This window comes from Aegilops tauschii, chromosome 4 (genome assembly GCF_002575655.3).
Source record: "Aegilops tauschii subsp. strangulata cultivar AL8/78 chromosome 4, Aet v6.0, whole genome shotgun sequence".
Lineage (NCBI taxonomy): Eukaryota > Viridiplantae > Streptophyta > Magnoliopsida > Poales > Poaceae > Aegilops > Aegilops tauschii.
Window position 1 is genome coordinate 452,271,614 of NC_053038.3, and position 20,307 is coordinate 452,291,920.

A 20,307-nucleotide genomic window follows, 5' to 3' on the forward strand; every position below is an offset into this window, starting at 1 on the left:
GGAAGACTACATCATCATCGACGACACCGACTCCGACCCGACAGTACTGATGATGATTATGAAGACGAAGCTGGAGCGGATATCATGGAGTCTTCCACCGATCAAAATTTCTAGTCGACCACCATATTATTAGTAGCATTTCCCCATGTATATAGTAGTAGTCCGAGCACTGTAACGATAGTTAGACTGATTGTATGCCCTTGCTTGAATTGATTTGGTGTGATATGAATGTGTTTGTCTCATGTGCATATGGGTAGTGCTTTCTCACTAGACCTCATTCTATTCTAATCTCTCCCCTCTAAACCCATCAGATGCCTCCGAGACGCGACCCCGGATTTGTCTTCCCACCGGAGCTCACTCAGTTGATCCAACAGCAGAATGCCTTGATGCAGCTACTAGTCCAGAACCAACAACAACAACAACAACAACAACAACAACAACAACAACAACAACAACAACAACCCACCGCCACCACCTCCAGTTGACAACTTAGCCCGTTTTCATAGGTTGCAGCCGCCGGTGTTTTCCAGTAGCACCGAGCCAATAGTTGCTGATGACTGGCTATGCAGGATTGGAAGGGAGTTGACCACCGCAGGTTGCACAGATGCTGAGAAGGTGCGTTTTGCCGCACATCAATTGGATGGACCCGCAGCCTCATGGTGGGAGAATCACACAGCCACTTTCCCCATAGCCAATGTCACTTGGGAGCAGTTTCAGCAAGCATTCTACACTACTCACGTCTCAACTGGAGCTATGAGCATGAAGACGCATGAGTTTCGCAACTTACGTCAGGGAAACCGTACTGTGGGGCAGTACGTGGATTAGTTCAACAAGTTAGCTCGCTATGCCCCAGATGATGTGGCCACTGATGCCGCGAAGCAGGAGAAGTTTATGGAAGGGCTGAATGATGAGATGAGTATGCAGTTAATGGTGGCAACATTTAATAACTACCAGGAATTGGTAGATAAGGCTCTTATGATTGAAGGGAAGCAGCAGCAGATTGAGAGCCGCAAAAGGAAGTATGGACAAGGGAAGTACAACTCAGGAGCTCAGCAGAAGCCTCGTTTTACCCCGAACTCGGGAGGGTATACTCATAACCATGGAGGCCATACCCACAATGGAGGAAGTTCGCATAACCATAGTGGCCCCAAGAATGGAAACGGGAATGGCGCAGGTAGCAATCAGAACCACTCTAACCCAGCCACACCCGCCAAGAAGGATCTAAGTCACATTACTTGTTTCAAGTGCGGGAAGACTGGACACTACGGCACCGAGTGTTCTGAAGAAAAGAATGGCAACGGCAATGGAAGCTCTGGGAAGAAGCCCAACCCTTCCAACATGGGATAAGTGAACCACGTTAACATGGAGGAGGTTGAAGAGCAGCCAGATGCAGTTATAGGTAAGTTTTTTGTTAAGTCATTTACTGCAATCGTTCTTTTTGATACTGGTGCATCGCATTCATACATTTCAAGGGGATTTGTGGATAAGTATAAGTTGCCCACTAAAGTTCTTAGGACACATATGTTAGTAAGCTCGCCAGGAGCAGAGTATATGGCAAGCCAAGGATGTTTTCAGATGCCATTGACCATAGGTAGGCATGTTTTCCCCTCATCCTTAATAATTTTGGAGTCACAAGGATTGGATGTGATACTAGGAATGGATTGGCTATCGATGTATGGAGGAAACATCGATTGCGCCAGTAAGTCAATTTTGCTTACTACCCCGGAGGGAAAAAGGATCAAGTATGTGTTCAGGCATGCGCCGAGGAGGACCCAAGTAAATTCCCTCTCAGGAGTTGTTCAGGAGGAAGTGCCTGTAGTGAAGGATTATCCGGATGTATTTCCCGAGGAGCTACCAGGCATGCCGCCGGATCGAGACATTGAGTTTTTGATAGAGCTGTTGCCAGGCACCGGACCGATATCGAAGAGACCATACCGGATGCCCGCAAATGATCTGGAGGAGATTAAGAAGCAGATCAAGGAGTTATTGGAGAAGGGTTACATTCGACGAAGTTCGTCACCATGGGGAGCCCCAGTGCTCTTGGTTGAGAAGGATGGATCACTGAGAATGGTTGTTGATTATCGTGCATTGAACGAAGTAATGATCAAGAACAAGTACCCACTGCCGATGATCAATGACTTGTTTGACCAGCTGCAAGGAGCTAAAGTATTCTCCAAGATCGATCGGTGATCAGGATACCACCAGTTGAAGATCCGAGAACAAGATATACCTAAGACAGCCTTCACCACAAGGTACGGGTTATACGAGTACACGGTTATGTCATTTGGATTGACTAATGCCCCTGCCTATTTCATGAGTATGATGAATAAGGTGTTCATGGAATTCTTGGATAAGTTTGTCGTGGTGTTCATTGATGATATCTTGGTATGCTCGAAGAATGAAGAGGAACACAAGGAGCATTTGCGCTTAGTTCTCGAGAAGCTCAGGGAACATTAGTTATATGCCAAGTTCAGCAAATGCGAGTTTTGGTTGAAGGAAGTAGGATTTCTTGGACATGTTATATCAGGAGAAGGTATAGCCGTGGATCCTACCAAGGTTAAGTCAGTCACTGATTGGCTATCACCCACCTCAGTTGGAGAGATCCGTAGTTTTCTTGGACTCGCGGGATATTATCGGAGATTCATTGAGAATTTTTCTAAGATTGAGAAGCCTATGACGGAGTTGCTGAAGAAGGACACCAAGTTCAGATGGACAGATGAATGTGAGGCAAGTTTTCAGGAGCTGAAGAAACGTTTGGTTCCAGCCCCAGTGTTGATTCTGCCGGATATACGCAAGGACTTCCAAGTGTATTGCGACGCTTCTCGCTTAGGACTTGGAGGTGTACTTATGCAAGATGGAAGAGTGGTTTCATATGCCTCACGCCAGCTTCGAGCGCATGAGTTGAATTATGCCACGCATGATTTGGAGTTAGCAGCTGTAGTGCATGCATTCAAGACCTGGAGACATTTTCTTATTGGAAACCGTTGTGATGTCTACACGGATCATAAAGAGTTTGAAGTACATTTTCACTCAGAGGGAGCTGAATCTCAGGCAGAGGAGATGGTTGGAGCTTATAAAGGATTATGATATGAAGCTGCATTATCATCTAGGCAAGGCCAATGTCATAGCAGACGCTTTGAGCCAGAAGAGTTATGCCAATACTCTCGTAAGCGGAGGATTACCAAAGGAGTTGGCCGAAGATCTCAGGGAGCTTCGTTTGGAGATAGTCCCTAGAGGTTTTGTTGCAGCAATGGAAGTTCAGTCAACATTATTGGGAAGGATTCGAGAAGCTCAGAAGGATGACAAAGAGATTGCCGAGATAAAGGAGAAAATGAGCAAAGGAAAAGCCAAAGGTTTTCGTGAAGATGAGCACGACACCTTGTGGTTTGAGGACCGTGTTTATGTACCCAATAATGCAGAGATCAGGAAGTTGATACTTCAGGAAGCTCATGACTCGCCATACTCGATACACCCTGGAAACACCAAGATGTATTTGGATTTAAAGGAGCGTTTCTGGTGGACTGGTATGAAGAAGGCTATTGCCGAGTATGTAGCCGTATGTGATGTATGTCAGAGAGTGAAGGCAGAACATCAGAAGCCAGCAGGATTACTGGAACATATGCCGATACCCGAATGGAAGTGGGATAAGCTTGGCATGGATTTTATCACCAGATTACCCAGGACCCGATCGGGATATGATTCTATTTGGGTAGTAGTGGATCGTTTGACCAAACTGGCTCACTTTATTCCAGTGAAAACCACTTATACGAGTGCACAGTTGGCCAAGATATATATGACCAGGATCATATGTCTGCATGGAGTTCCAAGGACCATCGTATCAGATAGAGGGACCCAGTTTACTTCGAAGTTTTGGCACCAGCTGCACCAGACTTTGGGGACCAGACTAGAGTTTAGTACAACCTTTCATCCACAGACAGATGGACAGACCAAGAGAGTCAATCATATTCTGGAGGACATGTTGAGAGCTTGTGCGTTAGATTATGGATCTAGTTGGGATGATAATTTGCCTTACGCAGAGTTCTCATACAACAACAGCTACCAGGCCAGTTTGAAGATGGCACCTTTCGAAGCGTTGTATGGAAGGAGGTGCGGGACACCGTTGATGTGGGATGAAGTTGGAGACCGTCAGTTGTTTGGACCAGATCTGATCAAAGAGTCCGAAGAGAAGGTAAAGTTGATTCGAGACAGACTGAAGGTAGCTCACTCCAGACGGAAGAGTTATGCAGACTCAAAACGCAAGGAGGTAGTCTATGAAATCGGAGACAGAGCACATCTCTGAGTGTCGCCTCTGCGAGGAGTTAAACGTTTTGGAGTTAAGGGGAAGTTAGCCCCGAGATTTGTAGGACCATACCGAGTTTTGGAACGTATGGGAGAAGTGACCTACAAGTTGGAGTTACCCGAAGGACTGTCAGGAGTTCATGATGTGTTTCACGTTTCCCAGTTGAAGAAGTGCCATGCTGAGATGGCCGATATTCCTCTGAGAGATACGGTGCCCCTGGAAGCAATTCAGTTGGATAGTGATCTAACCTATGAGGAGAAACTTGTCAAGATTCTCGAGTTTGCCAGCCAAGTCACACACAACAAGGTTATCAAGTTTTGCAAAATTCAGTGGAGCCACCATACCAAGGATGAAGCCACCTGAGAACGAGAGGAAGATATACGGAAAGACCACCCACACCTATTTTCTAGCCAACCCGAATCTCGAGGGCGAGATTCACCTTAAGGGGGGTAGGTTTGTAACATCCCAAATTTTCAATTTGGAATGCATATCATATTTTGTTTGCATTTTGGATTTGATCCTAATTCTAAGCAACTCAAGGACCCACGGAGAGAGTTGGGGATTTTCTAAATTTTCATATTTGAGTTATTCCCAAATATTGAAAAGAGGATCAATTTGGTTTTAATTATTTTTCTCTCCGAAAATATTTCCAATATTAAAAATAAAAGAGAGGAGATAATATGACTTCTCCAAAATAAAAGAAATATTGGGGGGGGGGGGATGTTAAAATCAAATAATTATTTTATTTGGATTTTTATTGCTATTTTATTTGGATTAGAAAAAAAATGCATTTTTCAAAAATGCATTTTTAGGCCAAGAAAATGTTCACTATGTTCTAAATATTTTATTAAGACGGTGAAAATTGTTTTTTGCATTTTTAGATTTTTTTATATTTATTTAGGATTTTTCTTTTTTGGCGGAATTTATTTAAAAAACGCGTCGCCCGACTGGGCCAACGGCCCAGCCGAGCTGGCCAAAGCCCAGCTGCGCCGCCTCTCCGCCGACTCGGGACGGGAGTCCCGAGGTTCGCCGCGCCGCCGCCGTGTCCGAGGCGGACACGAGCGCCTCACCACCCCCTTGCCCAAGCCTCGCCCCGCCCGCAGCCTTTAAAGGCCAAGGCCCCCGCCGCCACCACCGCAGCCGCGCCGCCTCAGCCGCCGCGCCGCCGCCCGTTGACCCCGCCGCCTCGCCGGATGCCGGACGCCGCCGTTCAGATCCGCGCCGCCGCCGGTTTGTCCGGTTTTTCGTCGGTTTATTTTGGTAAATCCTAGTCCGGTTTTTTTTAAACCCTAGATAGGTTTTTTATTAGATCGGTTCGGTTTTCATCGGTTAGTTTTAATCAACGAACATTCGTTCGTTAGTCGTTTTAACGAACACTTTTCCCCCATTTGCCTCTGTTAGCGAACGTTCGCGCCTTAGTCTTTTTCTTTTTATTTTATTTTTTCGGCCAGGGACCTATCCGCGATTATTTTCATCGCAAATTAGCCCCTGATCTTCAAACCTTCGCAACTTTTTAACTGTTCGTCCAAATCCCGTGAAACCAACGCCAAAATCTTCGTCTCGAGCCCCTCTTTCTGGTTAATCAACTTGAACATGATTTTGACAATGTAAAATTTGGTTTCAAGCAGATTTGAATTCGAAGTTCTTTTGATCGTAGTTTCAGTTTGGCCGATTCGTTTTGCAAATCGAACCTCTTCAGTTGAACTTTTAGATTGGATCTTCTTATTTGAGTTTTACCCTTGCATCTATGCTTGAGTGCTTATGTATGCTATTGTTTATTTGCGATAGAATTTCCGGAGTGCGAAGCGTGCTACTACGAGTCTCTAGGGTTTGCAGATCGTCAGCAAGGCAAGTAACACATTGATCATACTCTTTTTCATACCCAGTTTTTATGCATTAGTTACAATCCTCAAACACTGCATGATTAGGATGTGATTAACATGTGGGTATTGGGAAGTAGTTGATGAGGTAGAACCTATTGCCCTTTTATTATCAAACCCTTGGGAGTTACTTCTACGTTATGCTTATATTGCCATGCTATGCTCGTAGACGTGGATTGGGTTTGAGTGTATCCATGACAGATGTGAGATTGTTAATTAATTGTTAACTTAAGGTGTCTACTTAAATACACATCTGGGTCGATTGGTTGCGGGCACCTGGAGAATCCAGTGTTGTCCTAGGATATCCCGGAGTACCCGTGTGATCATCCTATGGTTCGCCACCCAGGCTCAAAGGGATCATAAGATTATTCATGCTAGAAACTTCCGTGTGCAGCCACAAGCTATTATGGGCTCTAGCATAGTTGAGTATGTTGCATGACCTCTTTAAGTGGTAGGCCAGCAGATGTAGGGGAAAGTAGGTGTAACTGTCTACCCAGAGTAAAGAGCTAATGCTTCTGAAAGACTGTGTCTTGGTCATCCGTTTCTCAAACACCATGCAATGCGAGAAATCCAACGGAGGAGATCGAGTCTTGTGGGGAAAGTGTGCAAACCTCTGCAGAGTGTACAAACTAATCATGGTTAGTCGTGTCCCCGGTTATGGACATCTTGAGTATCTGGTTCTTGGATTATCATGTTGATCTCACCACTCTAAATTAATTTGTTGGGTTATTAATACTGCTTAATTGGGATTGAGTTGGAGGAACCTTCTCAATGTGTAACAACTACCATGATAGTTAAACAAAATATATTCCTTTGTTTTAGGGAAAAATTGGCTTTACGCAAAACATTATAACCATAGAGCCTCCACCAGCCATATATGCATGTAGTGATAACATTTACCTGTTCATTGCTCTACTGTGTTATATTGTCAGCATATTCCATGTGCTGACCCGTTTCGGGCTGCAACATATCATGTTACGGTTTTTTCAAACGAAGAGTAAGGTGTGCCAGGTCGTTGTCGTGCACTCAACTATGCCATTGGAGTTGATGGACTCACTTTATCTTCCAAGTCTTCCGCTGTTATCTTATTTAGATGGCCTTAAGCCATATTTATTTAATAAGTTCTCTTTTGAGACATTTGATGTAATAAGTGTGTGATTGAACTCTGTTATAAATCTTTTAAGTACTGTGTGTGTCAGCATTACCGATTCAGGGATAACACTTATACACAGAGATTTGACCATCTGAGCTCGGATCGCTACATTGAGGGCCATAGGCGGCACTACCGCTAGGGTGGCGGTACTACGCTAGCACCTCACAATCCCCACTTCTGTCGAAACGGAAAACTCCAAGGAGAGGAAAGGAGCTGGGGGTGCAAAAATAAAGTGTACGTGTTGATTCCACCCTAGCCTTTCCAATGCGGACCCCTTCTTGATAATACGGTGTCTACTACGACTTAAGTCCACCAAAACCGAAACGAAGGAGACTACACCGTCTTCACTTAAAGCTCCGAGGGGAAAGAATCGTCTCGTGCCAATGAATGAATCAGTGAAATACTCAACGCACACGATTAGTCCGCAAAAGCATTGTCATCAATCACCAAAACTACTTAGAGAGAGACATGCCCTAACACAACCCCCCCTCCCTCCTAAAAAATACTTTTTCCATACCGAGCGCTCCTCTAGTTTTCCAGGGATTTTTCTTGCTTTTTGTTGGTTTTTTAATTCTAATCAGTTTCATTTCGGTTTCCCATAAACACATGATATGTGAATATTATGTTGGTTACATGAAGATTTTTCTTGAAGACGTGGAAACTTTTTCAAAACTACAAAAAAAAAATATGGGTGAACACTTTTTAAAATTACACAATTTTTTTTTAAAGAACACGATTAACAACTTCTCAAAATATTCAAGTAATGTGAAATTTTGCTCACGCATTTACAACAAAAAAATCGTAATATTTAAAAAAGTGTACATTCATTTTTCAAATAAAAGTTTGTGTAATATTACCAAAATTCATATATTTAGAAAATATTTATCTATTATATTTCTTGAAAATAGGGAACAAAAAAAGTGGAAAAGGAGAACAAAAGAAGAAGAAAATACTAGGAAGAAACCGAAAGAAACCCATACTAAACCAAAGAAAATAGAAAAGAAAAAACGGTGGAAAAAAGTTGTCAACATGGGTAGTATCCATATAGTAGGAGTTAACTTTTTTAGAATAATAATACAGTAGGATTTACCCTTTTTTATCTGCTGAATACAATAGGATTTACCGTGTCAGGAAATCACACAGAGGTTGAGCACCATTGGCTGGCCCATTTACTGGTTTTGCAATCACTTTTTTTTGTGTCCTTTATTTCAGGGTTTTTTTATTTCATTGTATCCCTTTTTTCTCTTTTCCCCATTTAATTTTACAAGTATAATTGTTTTAACATGAATATTTTTGGAAACAGACAATGAACATTTTCTGAATAGACAACGGACATTTTTATATACACGGTGAATATTTTTAAATACATGATGAAGATATTTTTTCAAGGTGTTCTCGCAATTGTCAAAAAAACACGTATTTAAAAAAATATGTCCCAGTAATTGAAAAATTATTAACATTTTAATTTGATGCATCTGTTGTTCTAAGATCTCCTTAAAGAATAGATTATCTAGTAACCCGAAAGGCAAATCTATCTAAAGAAACCTAAACCTTGTGTTTGCGCCGTTGCCTTTTTACGAGACTTCCAATGGTTGGGGAAAAGTTTGACAAAGAAGCTTGAAAATGTTGGTAGTTTTGTAGAAAAACAAAATGCTCGACTGAATTCCCAGGCAAATCGCAAAATCTACAGGGGAGAATCCAGAAAACCGGATGAGCACACCTGTAGCTAACATCTACAGCACGCAGATGGCCCAAACCAGCCCATCACTCTCAACCATGCACTCTGCCTGCAATTTGACGCACAAAGCGTTGTGTATACACCTCTCTCTTTGTTGAGAGCTCCTATTAGGCGCTCTCAACGCCAGTTGAGGCTAAGGGCGCTTGCACAAGAAGCGTAGCGGGCCGGCCAAAATACGAAGAAGAAAAATTGACAAAATATAATGGTTATTCTGTGAGCTGTGGAAATCGGACTCGCACGCCCACATAGGCGGCCGTAGCTAGATCATGGCACAATAACTAGTCGTCTAATCTCACTTTGTTGTCTGCTTTCAGGAAATAGTTTTATTTGGCCCTTCTTTTAGTACAACAATTAACATATGTTATTTACCCCGTATAAATTATTTGAAAAAATGTAAAACTGAAAAAGGATTAATAATAATTGAAAAACCAACGAATTTGAACAAAATGTTTTTTGAGAAAAGGTTCATGCAAAAGGAAAAAGTTTCCCAAATTGAAGAAAAGTTAATGAATTTGAATATGTTCATAAAAATTGGAAAAAGTTCATGAATTTGGAAAAGGTTCGCCGAAATCTGAAACAATCATGACATTCCAAAAAAATCACAAAATTCCAAAAACAAACAATTGCGAGCTAAAGCTTCATGCATTTAAAAAAACACGGCTATAAAAATCACAATTTTTTGCAAAGTTCACAAAACTTGAAAAATGTTCTAGGCTAAAAAATAATCGAATTTGGAAAAATTCGCAGATTTAGAAATAGTTCAGGTGTTGGAGATAAATAGTTCATGAATTTGAGGAAAAAATTTCACAAATTCACAAAGACGTTCAAGAATATGAAAAAGGTTCACGTATTCGAGATAAAAAAAGTTCACTAAAAAAATTAAAAGGTTCACGAATTTGGAGAAAAGTTCACAAAATTTTAAAAATTCATACATTTGAAAAGGTATGAATTCTAAAAAAACATGGAATAATAAAAATAAAAATAAAATCAAAAAATAAAAGAAAATGAGAAACAAAAAAGAAAATGAATAACCAAACAAAAATCACCTAAAAACCCGCTGCTGAAAAATAACCTACAAACCGATGAAAAGAAACTTTCATGGGACAGCCCGTTTTCTACCTAGGCTCTAGGGTGGTGCGCCAATTAACCAAATATAGCGCTTAGGGCGCCAAATAGGAATTGTTCTCTTTGTTCTCAAACAACAAACACGCCAGGTTTCTGCCTTTCACCGGTGCCGCCACAGGTCCGCCTCGTCTCCGGTGGCCCTAGGGTCATGGGGGCGCGGTGGATCCTGCCAAGGGCCGGCGGGAGGGCTCCGTTTTCAGTCGCTTTTTTCTGTCTTGTTAGGGTTTATGTTCTGCTCAGGAAGGCGAGACGGCGGCGGCTCCCTGAAGATGGAATAAAGGTCTCCCCACCTAGCCCCCGTTCCAGCAGTGCATCTAGCATCGTTGGTGGGCGTGTGGAGGTGTGTCTCCGGCGGATCTATCTTTGGTGGATTTGCTCGGATCACGTCGTTGTTCGTCTACGTTCGTGTGTCTTCGGGTTGAATCCTTCCAACCTACGTTATTCTACATCGGCGGCGGTTGCTGTTCTGGTGCGCTGGTCCTACGGGGCCTTAGCACGACGACTTTCCGACTGTCTACTACAACAAGTTGTGCCCGACTCCGGCGATGGAGGGGTGATGACGGCGACGCGTCTTCGGCTCGCTTTAGTGCTTGTAGTCGTCGTCGCTAGGTGGTCTACGGATCTGGATATAATTTTTATTTCTGGTGTTCGTTGTACTGCCATAATTGAAGATGAATAGATTGAAAGTTTTTCCGAAAAAAAACAAACACGCCATTCTTTCAACACAGCGAGCTTTGGATTCATACTGGCCCATTCGTGTGCTCCTGTCTTGTCAAAAGAAAAGGCCCGTCGAGAGAGCAGATGTCGATGATCGTATATATTCCGGGCAGAGATTGATGAGATCAGCAGGCATGGAAGGGACGGATTTTTCTCGAGAAAAAAAAAGCAGGCATGGAATGGGAGCGAGCCGATTGAGCGAAGAGAAAGATGTAGAGTGCGTGCGTCGGCGGCCGGAGCGGGGGACGCGTGGAAGGGCAGCGGGCCGCGGTGGCGCGCTGCATGTGCGCATGCACGCCATCCTATAGCCGCACGCACGGACCGACCGCTCCTCACATTCACTCCGCGGACAAATTAACCAAGTGATTAGCCATGGACACGGATGTGATTAGCGGCCGGGACGCGATGGCGCCGGCGGCGGGGGACGGCGGCGCGCGAGGCAAGGCGGGCGGCCGGAAGCACCTCTCCTCCATCGCCAACTACGTCCTCCACCAATGCTCCCTGTACGTCCCTGCGCCTCCTCCTCCTTCCTCCCATATTACCTCCGTTCGTAATAGATCAATCAGAGTAGTTGCGACCCGGCATCGCTCTTCGCTTGATCCGCTCTGTTGGTTTCGCTGCCGATTTATGGAACCAGACGACTGTATGTGGGGTGTCTCTGCGTTGATGCAAAGCCCTAGCCGGGCCGGCGCACCATTCTCGGCCAGATGAAGCATGGTGCTGGTCGATCTGCTGGATATACTCCTGCGTTACGGCGCATATCATTTCGGTCACTCTGAATTAATAAGGAACAAAAAATTTCTGTATTTTTCCTCAGCGGCCTAATTGATTCCCTAGATACTAGAAGTGGCCCGGCGCGTTCTTGCGGCGATTTTGTTCTAATTTGTAGCTTTTTCTCTGCAAAAGCAATATGAAGGAAGTGTTTAGGTTAACCACTGAGAATTAATTATCTGGCCATAACAAACGATGGTGATCTTTTTTTTTTCCTATTTAGTCAGTAGAGTCCATCTTGTGGTATGATTTGGTCAGTGCCAGTGTTTTGTGCATCCATGTTCATCGGATTCAGACACGGCCGTACGAGAACAAAACAACGTGTTGCTGCATCTTATGCCCCTGTTTTGGCGTTCAGTTTAAACAGAGACTGAAGATCTGCTTCGATTTTGCTACACTAAATTCTCTATAGATTAGAGGTAAAATCGGTTAACTAACATACATGGCATGCAGGACGCTGCACAGAAGCGTCGACGATCTAGTCGCGGACTTCGAGTCGGGCCTGAAGAATGCCGCATTGGACAACTACTCAAGAAGACTAGTCGAGTACTGCAGCCTTCAGGCGCTGCAATCTCTTACATCTCCTGATCTAGGAGACACGCTTCATGAGGGATCCCTTGGTCGGTTCACGTTTGATATGATGCTAGCCTGGGAGACGCCCACTCCTTCGGATCAACAAATTACCATGGTCAGTAATTCTAGATATATGTGTACTGTATGACAAATGATAATGCTTCCATTCTGAACTGACTCGACGCGCTAAATATTACAGGAGAGCATATCAAAAGAGAGAGAAGATCGGAAGGAACCACTTGGAGCAAATGAAGCTGTGATGGGTGATGACACGTCGCTGTTCTATTCGGATATGATGCCCCTTCTTGTAAGTCTGCATGCCAAAGACACGACTTATTTTCGGTATACTGATGTGTAACTTACTCCGAGCATTGATTGATTAACAATCCCATAGGTGAATGAAGATCCGACAGTCGGAGAAGATGCATACGTGTGGTTTGGATCTGTATTTCCTTTGGCTTGCGACGTTGTCAATGCGCGATTCACTTTCGAAGCCCTCACCGCCACCACAGCTAACAGGCTCCACTATCCTGCTTATGACAAATTCCTGAAGGAAATGGATAAGTACGTGACAACTCAACACTCCTAGGGTCAGATGATATTCTCTTTATCAAGCATTAGTAGAAATGTATCAGGCACTACTTTCGTGCCCTTTTTGTTCGAAATTTTCTGTTACAAGAAAGCTTTCTGTTGGGTCCTCCAGAAAGAAGTTCACTGTTGGATATCCCAGCACTCAAATGGGATTTTCGTTGTTCTCTTAGGTCCTTCAACTTTTTGCAAAGCTTGCCAACTCCAACAGGAGTTGAATTCGCTGAAGATGAATTTATCTTGCACACGGAGGGTACAGCAGGAACACAAAGGGTGGTTCGGCACATTGGGACCGGCAGCTGGCCTGGTAATCAATCCAATCTTTATTTGTTCTTCTGGTTTCTTTATGCTAACGTAGTAAATTGGTAATTTAGTATATAGATCAATTTGGCATTTGTACATATGAAGTATGGAACGTCTGGTTGCTAATTTCTGATGGACTATGTAGGCAGGTTGATTCTGACAAACAAGGCCCTGTATTTTGAGACTTCCGGCATAATTTCATATGGGCCTGCTTTCATGGTCGAGCTTTCAGATACTGGAATGGAACAACAAGTTAAACCAGCTTCAACAGGTCCTTTTGGTGCACCATTGTTCGACAAAGCCATTGAATTTGAATCATTGTGAGTTCATCTATCTTAGTCTTATCCTCTTGGTGGCAACCAGAAGGTCTTATATTGAACATTTTTTATTATTATTATTATTATTATTATTATTATTATTATTATTATTATTATTCACTAGAATGCTAGCAAATATTTTTTTGGTTGCATAGTAACCGTTAATTCATCTATGCAGACCGGAACCTCTGCTTCTGGAGTTTCCAGAGATGACCAGCTCTACACGTCGCGATCTGTGGCTTACCATGATAAAAGAAGTAATCTTTCTCCACCGTTTCATATCGGCGTACAAGATAGAATCCCCTATCCACAAATGGGAGGTACATTCAAGAATCATATTGGGAGTGATAAGGCTCCACGCTGCAAGGGAGATGCTAAGAATGTCACCACCACCACCTTCTAGCTTCCTAATATTCTCGCTGTATGACGACCTTCCAAAAGGTGATTTTGTGCTCGAGCAATTAGCAAACCACCTGAAAGAGACGTCGACCATAACCCCGTTCAGTGCATCATATGTGTTCAAGAGTTTGAGTAAGTCGGATCCAATTGCGTTAAGTGCGGAGATGGCAAAAGAGCATGACGGGGACTCGAGTACCCATGAACAGCCTTTGACCTCTCTGGGGAATACCATTGATAAAGTAAGAGATGAGGCGAGGGAAGTTACTGTTGCTAATGCTCCTATTGAAGGAATGAAGGAGGAAGGTCTCACTGATAGCCTCCTTGTATTAGTGGTATGATAAAATCATTATTTCTCCTATGTTACCTCTTCTTTTTGTTGGTATCTTGTGAATTTCAGTTCCAGTTGTTTCTTGAATTCTCGTACTACTAAACCAGCATTGCACTGAATATCTCTGTTTGTTCCTTTCTTTGTAGGGGTTGGTAAGTCCCATCAGCAAATTGGGTCCGGTGATCCAAGAGATAATCTCGTGGGATAGACCGCAAGTTACCGGCGGTGTCCTTGTTGTAACTTTGTTGACCATATACAAGTAAGATCATGAACATCATTATACTATCACTTAACACTGGTCATATATTTGCATGTACTTGAGTTGGAAATGGAATGGGAAATATAATGTGCAAGTTCCATCCCTTTATTGCAGCGAGTGGGTCGGTTATGCACTGGCTGCATCCTTGATACTAGCGGTGGGCGCGATGGTCTGGGCCAAGCAGAGGAAGTTAGGCGAGATATGCTCGGAGGTGATCATCGACAAGTCCTTGGACAAGACGACGATGGAGAGCATAGTGGAGGCGCAGCACAGCATGAAGAAGGTGCACGAGTACGTCAAGACGGCGAACATCGTGATCCTCAGGCTATGGTCCATTGTTCTAGCCCGGTCACCAAAGGTATATATGGTCACACTCTAGTCTTGATCACTGATCATCCTTTGTGCACCATTGAGGTGCTGTCTGTCACATATGTGGTTTTGGACAATCCTGTTCTTCTGTCTGCAGCACACGGAGACGGTGATCTGGATGCTGACGGGCCTCGCGGTGGCGCTGGCCGTGGTCCCTTTCAAGTACGTCCTGATGGGGCTGACGGTGTGCTGCTTCGCGGCGAACACGAGGGTGGCGAAGGCGGTGTCGGACCCCCGGGGCGGGCGGCGCTGGAGGGAGTGGTGGGAGTCCATACCCGCCGTCCCGGTCCATACGGTGGACAAGGGCGAGCTACGAACAGGTTGAAGAGAAGGCCGGCTGAAAATCCCTGGTCGGTCCCGTGAAGCTAATATTGCTATGTATGTACACGCTGGTAGCTTTGGTTGCGCTTCACACTGAAACGTTGTGCCATGAACACGTCGTCAGATGTTCTTGTGTATGTATGAATAAAAGAAATACATGATCAGGTTCTGAAACAATGAACAACAAAAAATGATCACATGGCTTACCTTCTCTTCCCCCCCCCCCCCCCCCCCCTCTTTCCCTCTCTTCTCCCCCTCCCTCGCGATCTCGATCCCCGATGGCTTCCCTTCGGCGAGCTCCCTCCCCCCTCCGCTGCTCCCTCCCTCCTCTGGTGCAGCGCTCTCTGGCCTCGCTTCGGCGTCGGTGCGGTGGCCGGATGCCTCGATGGCGTCCTCTGGATCCCTTTTTGGGCGCTCGACGGCGACGGGGATTCTTCCTTCGACTCTGAGCCCGCTCCTGACCATGGCTCTCCGGGGCCGGCGCCTGTTCCAGGAAGTTTGCCCCTGAGGGCAGGGGCAGGGCGGTGGCGTCATTGGTGGACGAGTCTGGCTGGTAGCGGGTGTCCCGTCGGCGGCGTAGATCTGGTAAGTTTTCCCTCCCGTCCCCGGCAATGGGGATCCTTGGTGCGCTGCCATGCGTGGAGGGGTCGGGCGTCTCTGCCCTGAGCCCTCCTGGTTCGCGGGGGCCCTCGCCTCCTCCATCTCCCCTGGCCATGGCGCCGTCGCCGTCGTCGTCTCGTCCGACGGGGGCTGGGCGTGCCCTAGATCTGGCTTTGTCCTCGGGGCTAGTGGGCCCCGGGGACCGTTGGGCCCTCTCTGTCTTGGGCCGCCCGGGATGGGCGGTTTGTGGCCCCTTCCCTTGCTTCGGTGTCTGATTTTCCCCCTCCCTTCTGTGGGCCCTGGGCCGCTGGTGGTGTCCACTGATCCTCCCCCCTCCCTTCGGCCCGTGCGGCCTGCTCGACCCACGTGGGCGTTGCTCGCTCGGGCTATATATGGGCCAGGAAGGGATCCCTCCCCCATTTCTAGGGTTTCCGACCTCTGTTGCTGACCTTCGTAAACGCCGCGCCCCCATCCGTCGCTTTCTCAGATCTACTCCTCCTCCTCCACTCCTCCTCTCGTTCGCGGAAGCTCTCGCCATGGACAAGTCCAGGGGCTCCTCGAGCGAGGCGGTGTCGGGCAGCAAGCGCCGGCGCGAGGACTCGCCGGCCATGGGTGTCGATCTAGAGTACGAAGCCTCCCTCTGCTCCAAGTTGGAGGCTGAGCAGGCGGCTCGCGAGCAGGTGGCTCGTGACCGCGAGGCATGGGCGGCGGGCCCGGAATGGCTCCAGTGCGATGAGAGGGAGCGGTCGCTGGCTGGATCTGGCCCTCCGGCGTCCGGATCTGGTGGTGGCGTGTCGCCGGCGGTGGACCCCTGGGAGGTGGCGGCGTCTGGTGGTGCTGGTGGCTTGTCTTCTTCGGGGCCGCGCCCGGCTCCCTCTCTGGGCCCGGTGGCTCCGCCTCGGTAGCCTCGCCGCTCCTTTGGTGATGGTGTTGGATCCCGTCCTCCTCCGCACAACTTCTCTGGCCCCCCTACCCAGCAGTTCAAGGTGCGCCGCTTCCCTACCTCTGGCCCTGGTTCATCATCGTCGGGGCTCGGGGACGACATTCTCCCTCCTCCTCCATCTCGCCAGGGAGCCTCTGCTTTGAACTCCTCCTCCTCCCTCACATGCTTCACTTGCCACCAACCAGGCCATTTCCAATCAAGATGCTTCAATCCTCCCTTCTGTCTGATATGTAGATCTAAAGGTCATCTTACTATTGACTGTCAAAACCGAATCAAACCACCTGCTTTTGTGCATTACGGGACTGGGCTCCCTAGATGCTCTTTCTTTGCTCTGGACAGCGAGGTGCCCCTGGTTGCCGCGGCCCCATCCCTCTCTAATGTTGCCATCGTTACGGTCCAGGGCCAGAAGATCTCTCCTCAGACCTTACTAGAAGGTCTTTGGATCTTGGACGAGGGGGGTTGGGATTGGCAAGTTAATCAACTATCTGAATATGAGTTTGCGGTGGTGTTCCCCTCCAAAGATTGCCTAAGGATGATCTCTTCTTGCACTAGCTTTACCCTGCCTTACAATCAACTGGTGGTGTCTGTCAAGGCTGCGGCTTGTGGTCTCAAAGCGGTGGGACCGGTCTCTCAGGTTTGGGTTTTGGTTGATGATGTGCCTGCTGGTTTGTGCTCGGTTCCATTCTTGATGGCTTTCGGTGTTCTTCTTGGCAAGCCGATTGAGGTGGACTCTGAGTCTTTGGAGAAACTTGGTCTGGTTCGCATTAAGGTCTGGTGTGTTGATCTGTTATGCATGTGTGGTGTGGTTGACGTGTTCCCTTCCTCTGATGGCGTTCGTCTGCGGGTGCAGGTGAAGGGGCTGAGACGTTCTAGGCCCCACCACCACCTCCTTCCCTAGCTCTGCTAACCCAGATAAACATGATGATGGTTCTGCGGGTGGTCAGAATTCTAGTGGTGGCATTGACGCCCATTTCACTCAATCCGAATGGGATGGTATGGAACCAGAGGTTCAGGAGCTGTTCAAGTCGAATGTGCCAGTGGGTCCTACTCAGAAGGAGGTGGTGGATGTGCCTTCGCAGGGGGCGGAGGGCTTGGGGGGTGATGGCCAAGGGAAATTTGTGGTCGCGGGCACCCCCATCTCAGGGGTCTGCTCCAACATGCCGGCTCGCCCCCTGTCTCCTACCTTCTCTGGGATTGAAGATTTACCTCTATCTCCCCCCGCCCTACTGAGATGGTCACTGCCAAGAAGAAGAAATCTACTGTCAGGAAGTTCTCGGCCAAGAGCAGGCTTCATCGGGCTCCAAGCAATCCATGGCGGGTCTATGCCGGCGTCTGGACAAGGATATGGCCTCTGCATCTAGTTCCGGGCCTGTGGTGGCGTCTCCAATGGCCCTCTCCCCCTGTTCCGCTCGCCTTCTTCCACGGCTCGCAAAGGACGTCGGGTGCGGGACTCTGGGGAGCCGGTGGCTTTGCAGGCGGAGCACCATGCGGCGGCCAAGGACCCTCCTCCCTCAGGTACGGTGCCCAGTCCTCCACCTCCTTCCTCCCCGGTTCGGCTAGTTCTGCCTTCCCTTTCGGACGAGCATCTTTTACATATCTTATCGGACGTGGGGGTCTCTCTTGATCTTGGTTTTGGGTCTCCTTCATCTATTCTATCTATCATTAGGGCCAACGAGATGGCCCAAGCGGCCATTGCCAAGGCCAAAGAGGCCGCTGCGACTAAGGTGGACACTGTTGAGCCGGTTGGGGAGGGGGTTCTGGATGATGGTTGTGGCTAAGTCTCGTCCCCCTCCATCCAAAAGGGGCCCTTCGAAACGCTCTAAGCCCCGCGCTGCCCCGTGCAGGTCAAGCCTTCGCATTAAGAATCTTTCTTTCAAATGAAAGCTATTTTCTGGAATATTAGAGGTTTCGGAGCTAGGGGCGCCGAGACCAGATTAGGGATGTGGTTCGAGAAGAGAACATTGATATTTTAGGGCTGGTTGAAACCTTCAAAGAATCTTTCTCTCCTAATGAACTCTTCGCGGTTGCGGGTATGGATAGATTTGACTGGAACCATCTGCCATCCTCCGGTCATTCCGGGGCATCCTTATTGGCACCAAATGGGACATGCTTGATTTTGTTGCTTTTGATCATGGTATCTTTTGGGCTAGCACTGTTGTGCACCATCGGCGGCTTAACACCTTATGGGAATTTATGGTAGTTTACGGCCCAACGGATCATTCCTTGACCTCTATCTTCCTTGACGAAATTTCTACTAAAATTGAGGCGTGTACGTTACCTATTGTGGTGGGAGGAGACTTCAACCTTTTGCGCAGCCCTCTGATAAGAATAATTGTATTTTTCTTGGCCCCTTGCTAGTGCGTTCAATGGTTTCATCCGTGATTGTGCTTTGCGTGAACTACCTCGGATGGGAGCGCGTTTTACCTGGACTAATCATCAGACCAGCTCGGTCCGGTTGGTGCTGGATCGGGTCTTTATTTGCTCGAGCTAGGACACCTTATTCCCCCGTGCCTCCCTGAAAGCTAAAGTTATTGTGGGTTCGGATCATGCTCCCCTGATTCTGGATGCTGTCCTTGACCACTCTGTGGTATCCTCTCGCTTCCAATTCGATGCTTCTTGGCTTTTAGTTGAGGGTTACACAGACATGCTGGCTATCAAGATATCCGGGTTGCTCGCATATTTTCACCGGTCCTTTGGTCCCATGGATGACTGGCACAAATGCTCCTACAAGATCCGCAAATTATTTAGGGGCTGGTCCCGTAACAGAGCCGTGGAGGCCCGCCGGGAGAAAACATCCTTAGAGGCCCAGATTGCTGGTCTGGACCTCGTGGCTGATGGGTCTGGCCTCTCGGAGGGTGAGTGGTCAGTCTGTTACAACCTTGAAGCTGCCCTGATGCAGTTGCATCAGCAGGCGGAAATTTATTGGCGTCAGCGTGGCACCCTAAAATGGACTCTTAAAGGTGACTCCCCAACTGCTTACTTCTTTTCCATCGCCACTGGCAGAAGAAGAAGATGTTCAATTGATAGCCTCATCATTAACAGAGTTAGGACCTCAGACCAATCTCTTATCATATCTCACGTAGTGGATTTCTTCTCTTCCCTCTTGGGTGCTAAGCAGGAGTCCGGGCTTACTATCTCCCCCTCCCTGTGGGACTCCCCCTGTAGGATTTCAAACGCTGAAAATGAGGCCTTAATGTTGCCTTTGTCTGATGCTGAGATCTGGGATGTCATTAAATTGGCTAACCCTAACGCGGCCTCAGGCCCTGATGGGTATTCCATCCCCTTCTTCAAGAAGTTTTGGCCCCAGCTTCGCTTGCTCGTGTGTCAAATCATTCAAGGCTTCTGTCTGGGAACAGTTGATATTTCTCGCCTTAATTATGTTGTCATTACCCTTATTCCTAAAGTTAAAGGAGCCGAGCTGATTTCCCAGTTTAGAACGATTGCTCTCATTAACAATTTTGCTAAGTTCCTGGTGAAGGGTTTTGCCACACGCTTATCTCCCATAGCCCACAGAACTATTAGCCCTTTCCAGTCGGATTTTATCAAAGGTCGTTTCATCCAAGATGGGATTCTTTGCCTACACGAGATTGTTCATGACCTCAAAGTTCGTAAGTCTAAGGCGG

At 46.8% G+C, this 20,307-nt stretch overlaps 1 protein-coding gene across 1 annotated transcript; it reads left to right on the forward strand.

Moving 5' to 3' along the window:
• The first annotated feature begins 11,240 nt into the window (after positions 1 to 11,240).
• LOC109779064 (uncharacterized) lies at positions 11,241 to 15,256 on the forward strand. The gene is made up of 10 exons (XM_020337663.4): positions 11,241 to 11,416; positions 12,138 to 12,372; positions 12,457 to 12,564; positions 12,652 to 12,821; positions 13,019 to 13,152; positions 13,294 to 13,468; positions 13,644 to 14,196; positions 14,339 to 14,451; positions 14,566 to 14,809; positions 14,918 to 15,256. Exons 1-10 carry the CDS (start codon positions 11,286 to 11,288, stop codon positions 15,143 to 15,145), a joined length of 2,091 nt encoding a protein of 696 aa, XP_020193252.1. The 5' UTR covers positions 11,241 to 11,285; the 3' UTR covers positions 15,146 to 15,256.
• The last annotated feature ends 5,051 nt before the right edge of the window (positions 15,257 to 20,307 follow it).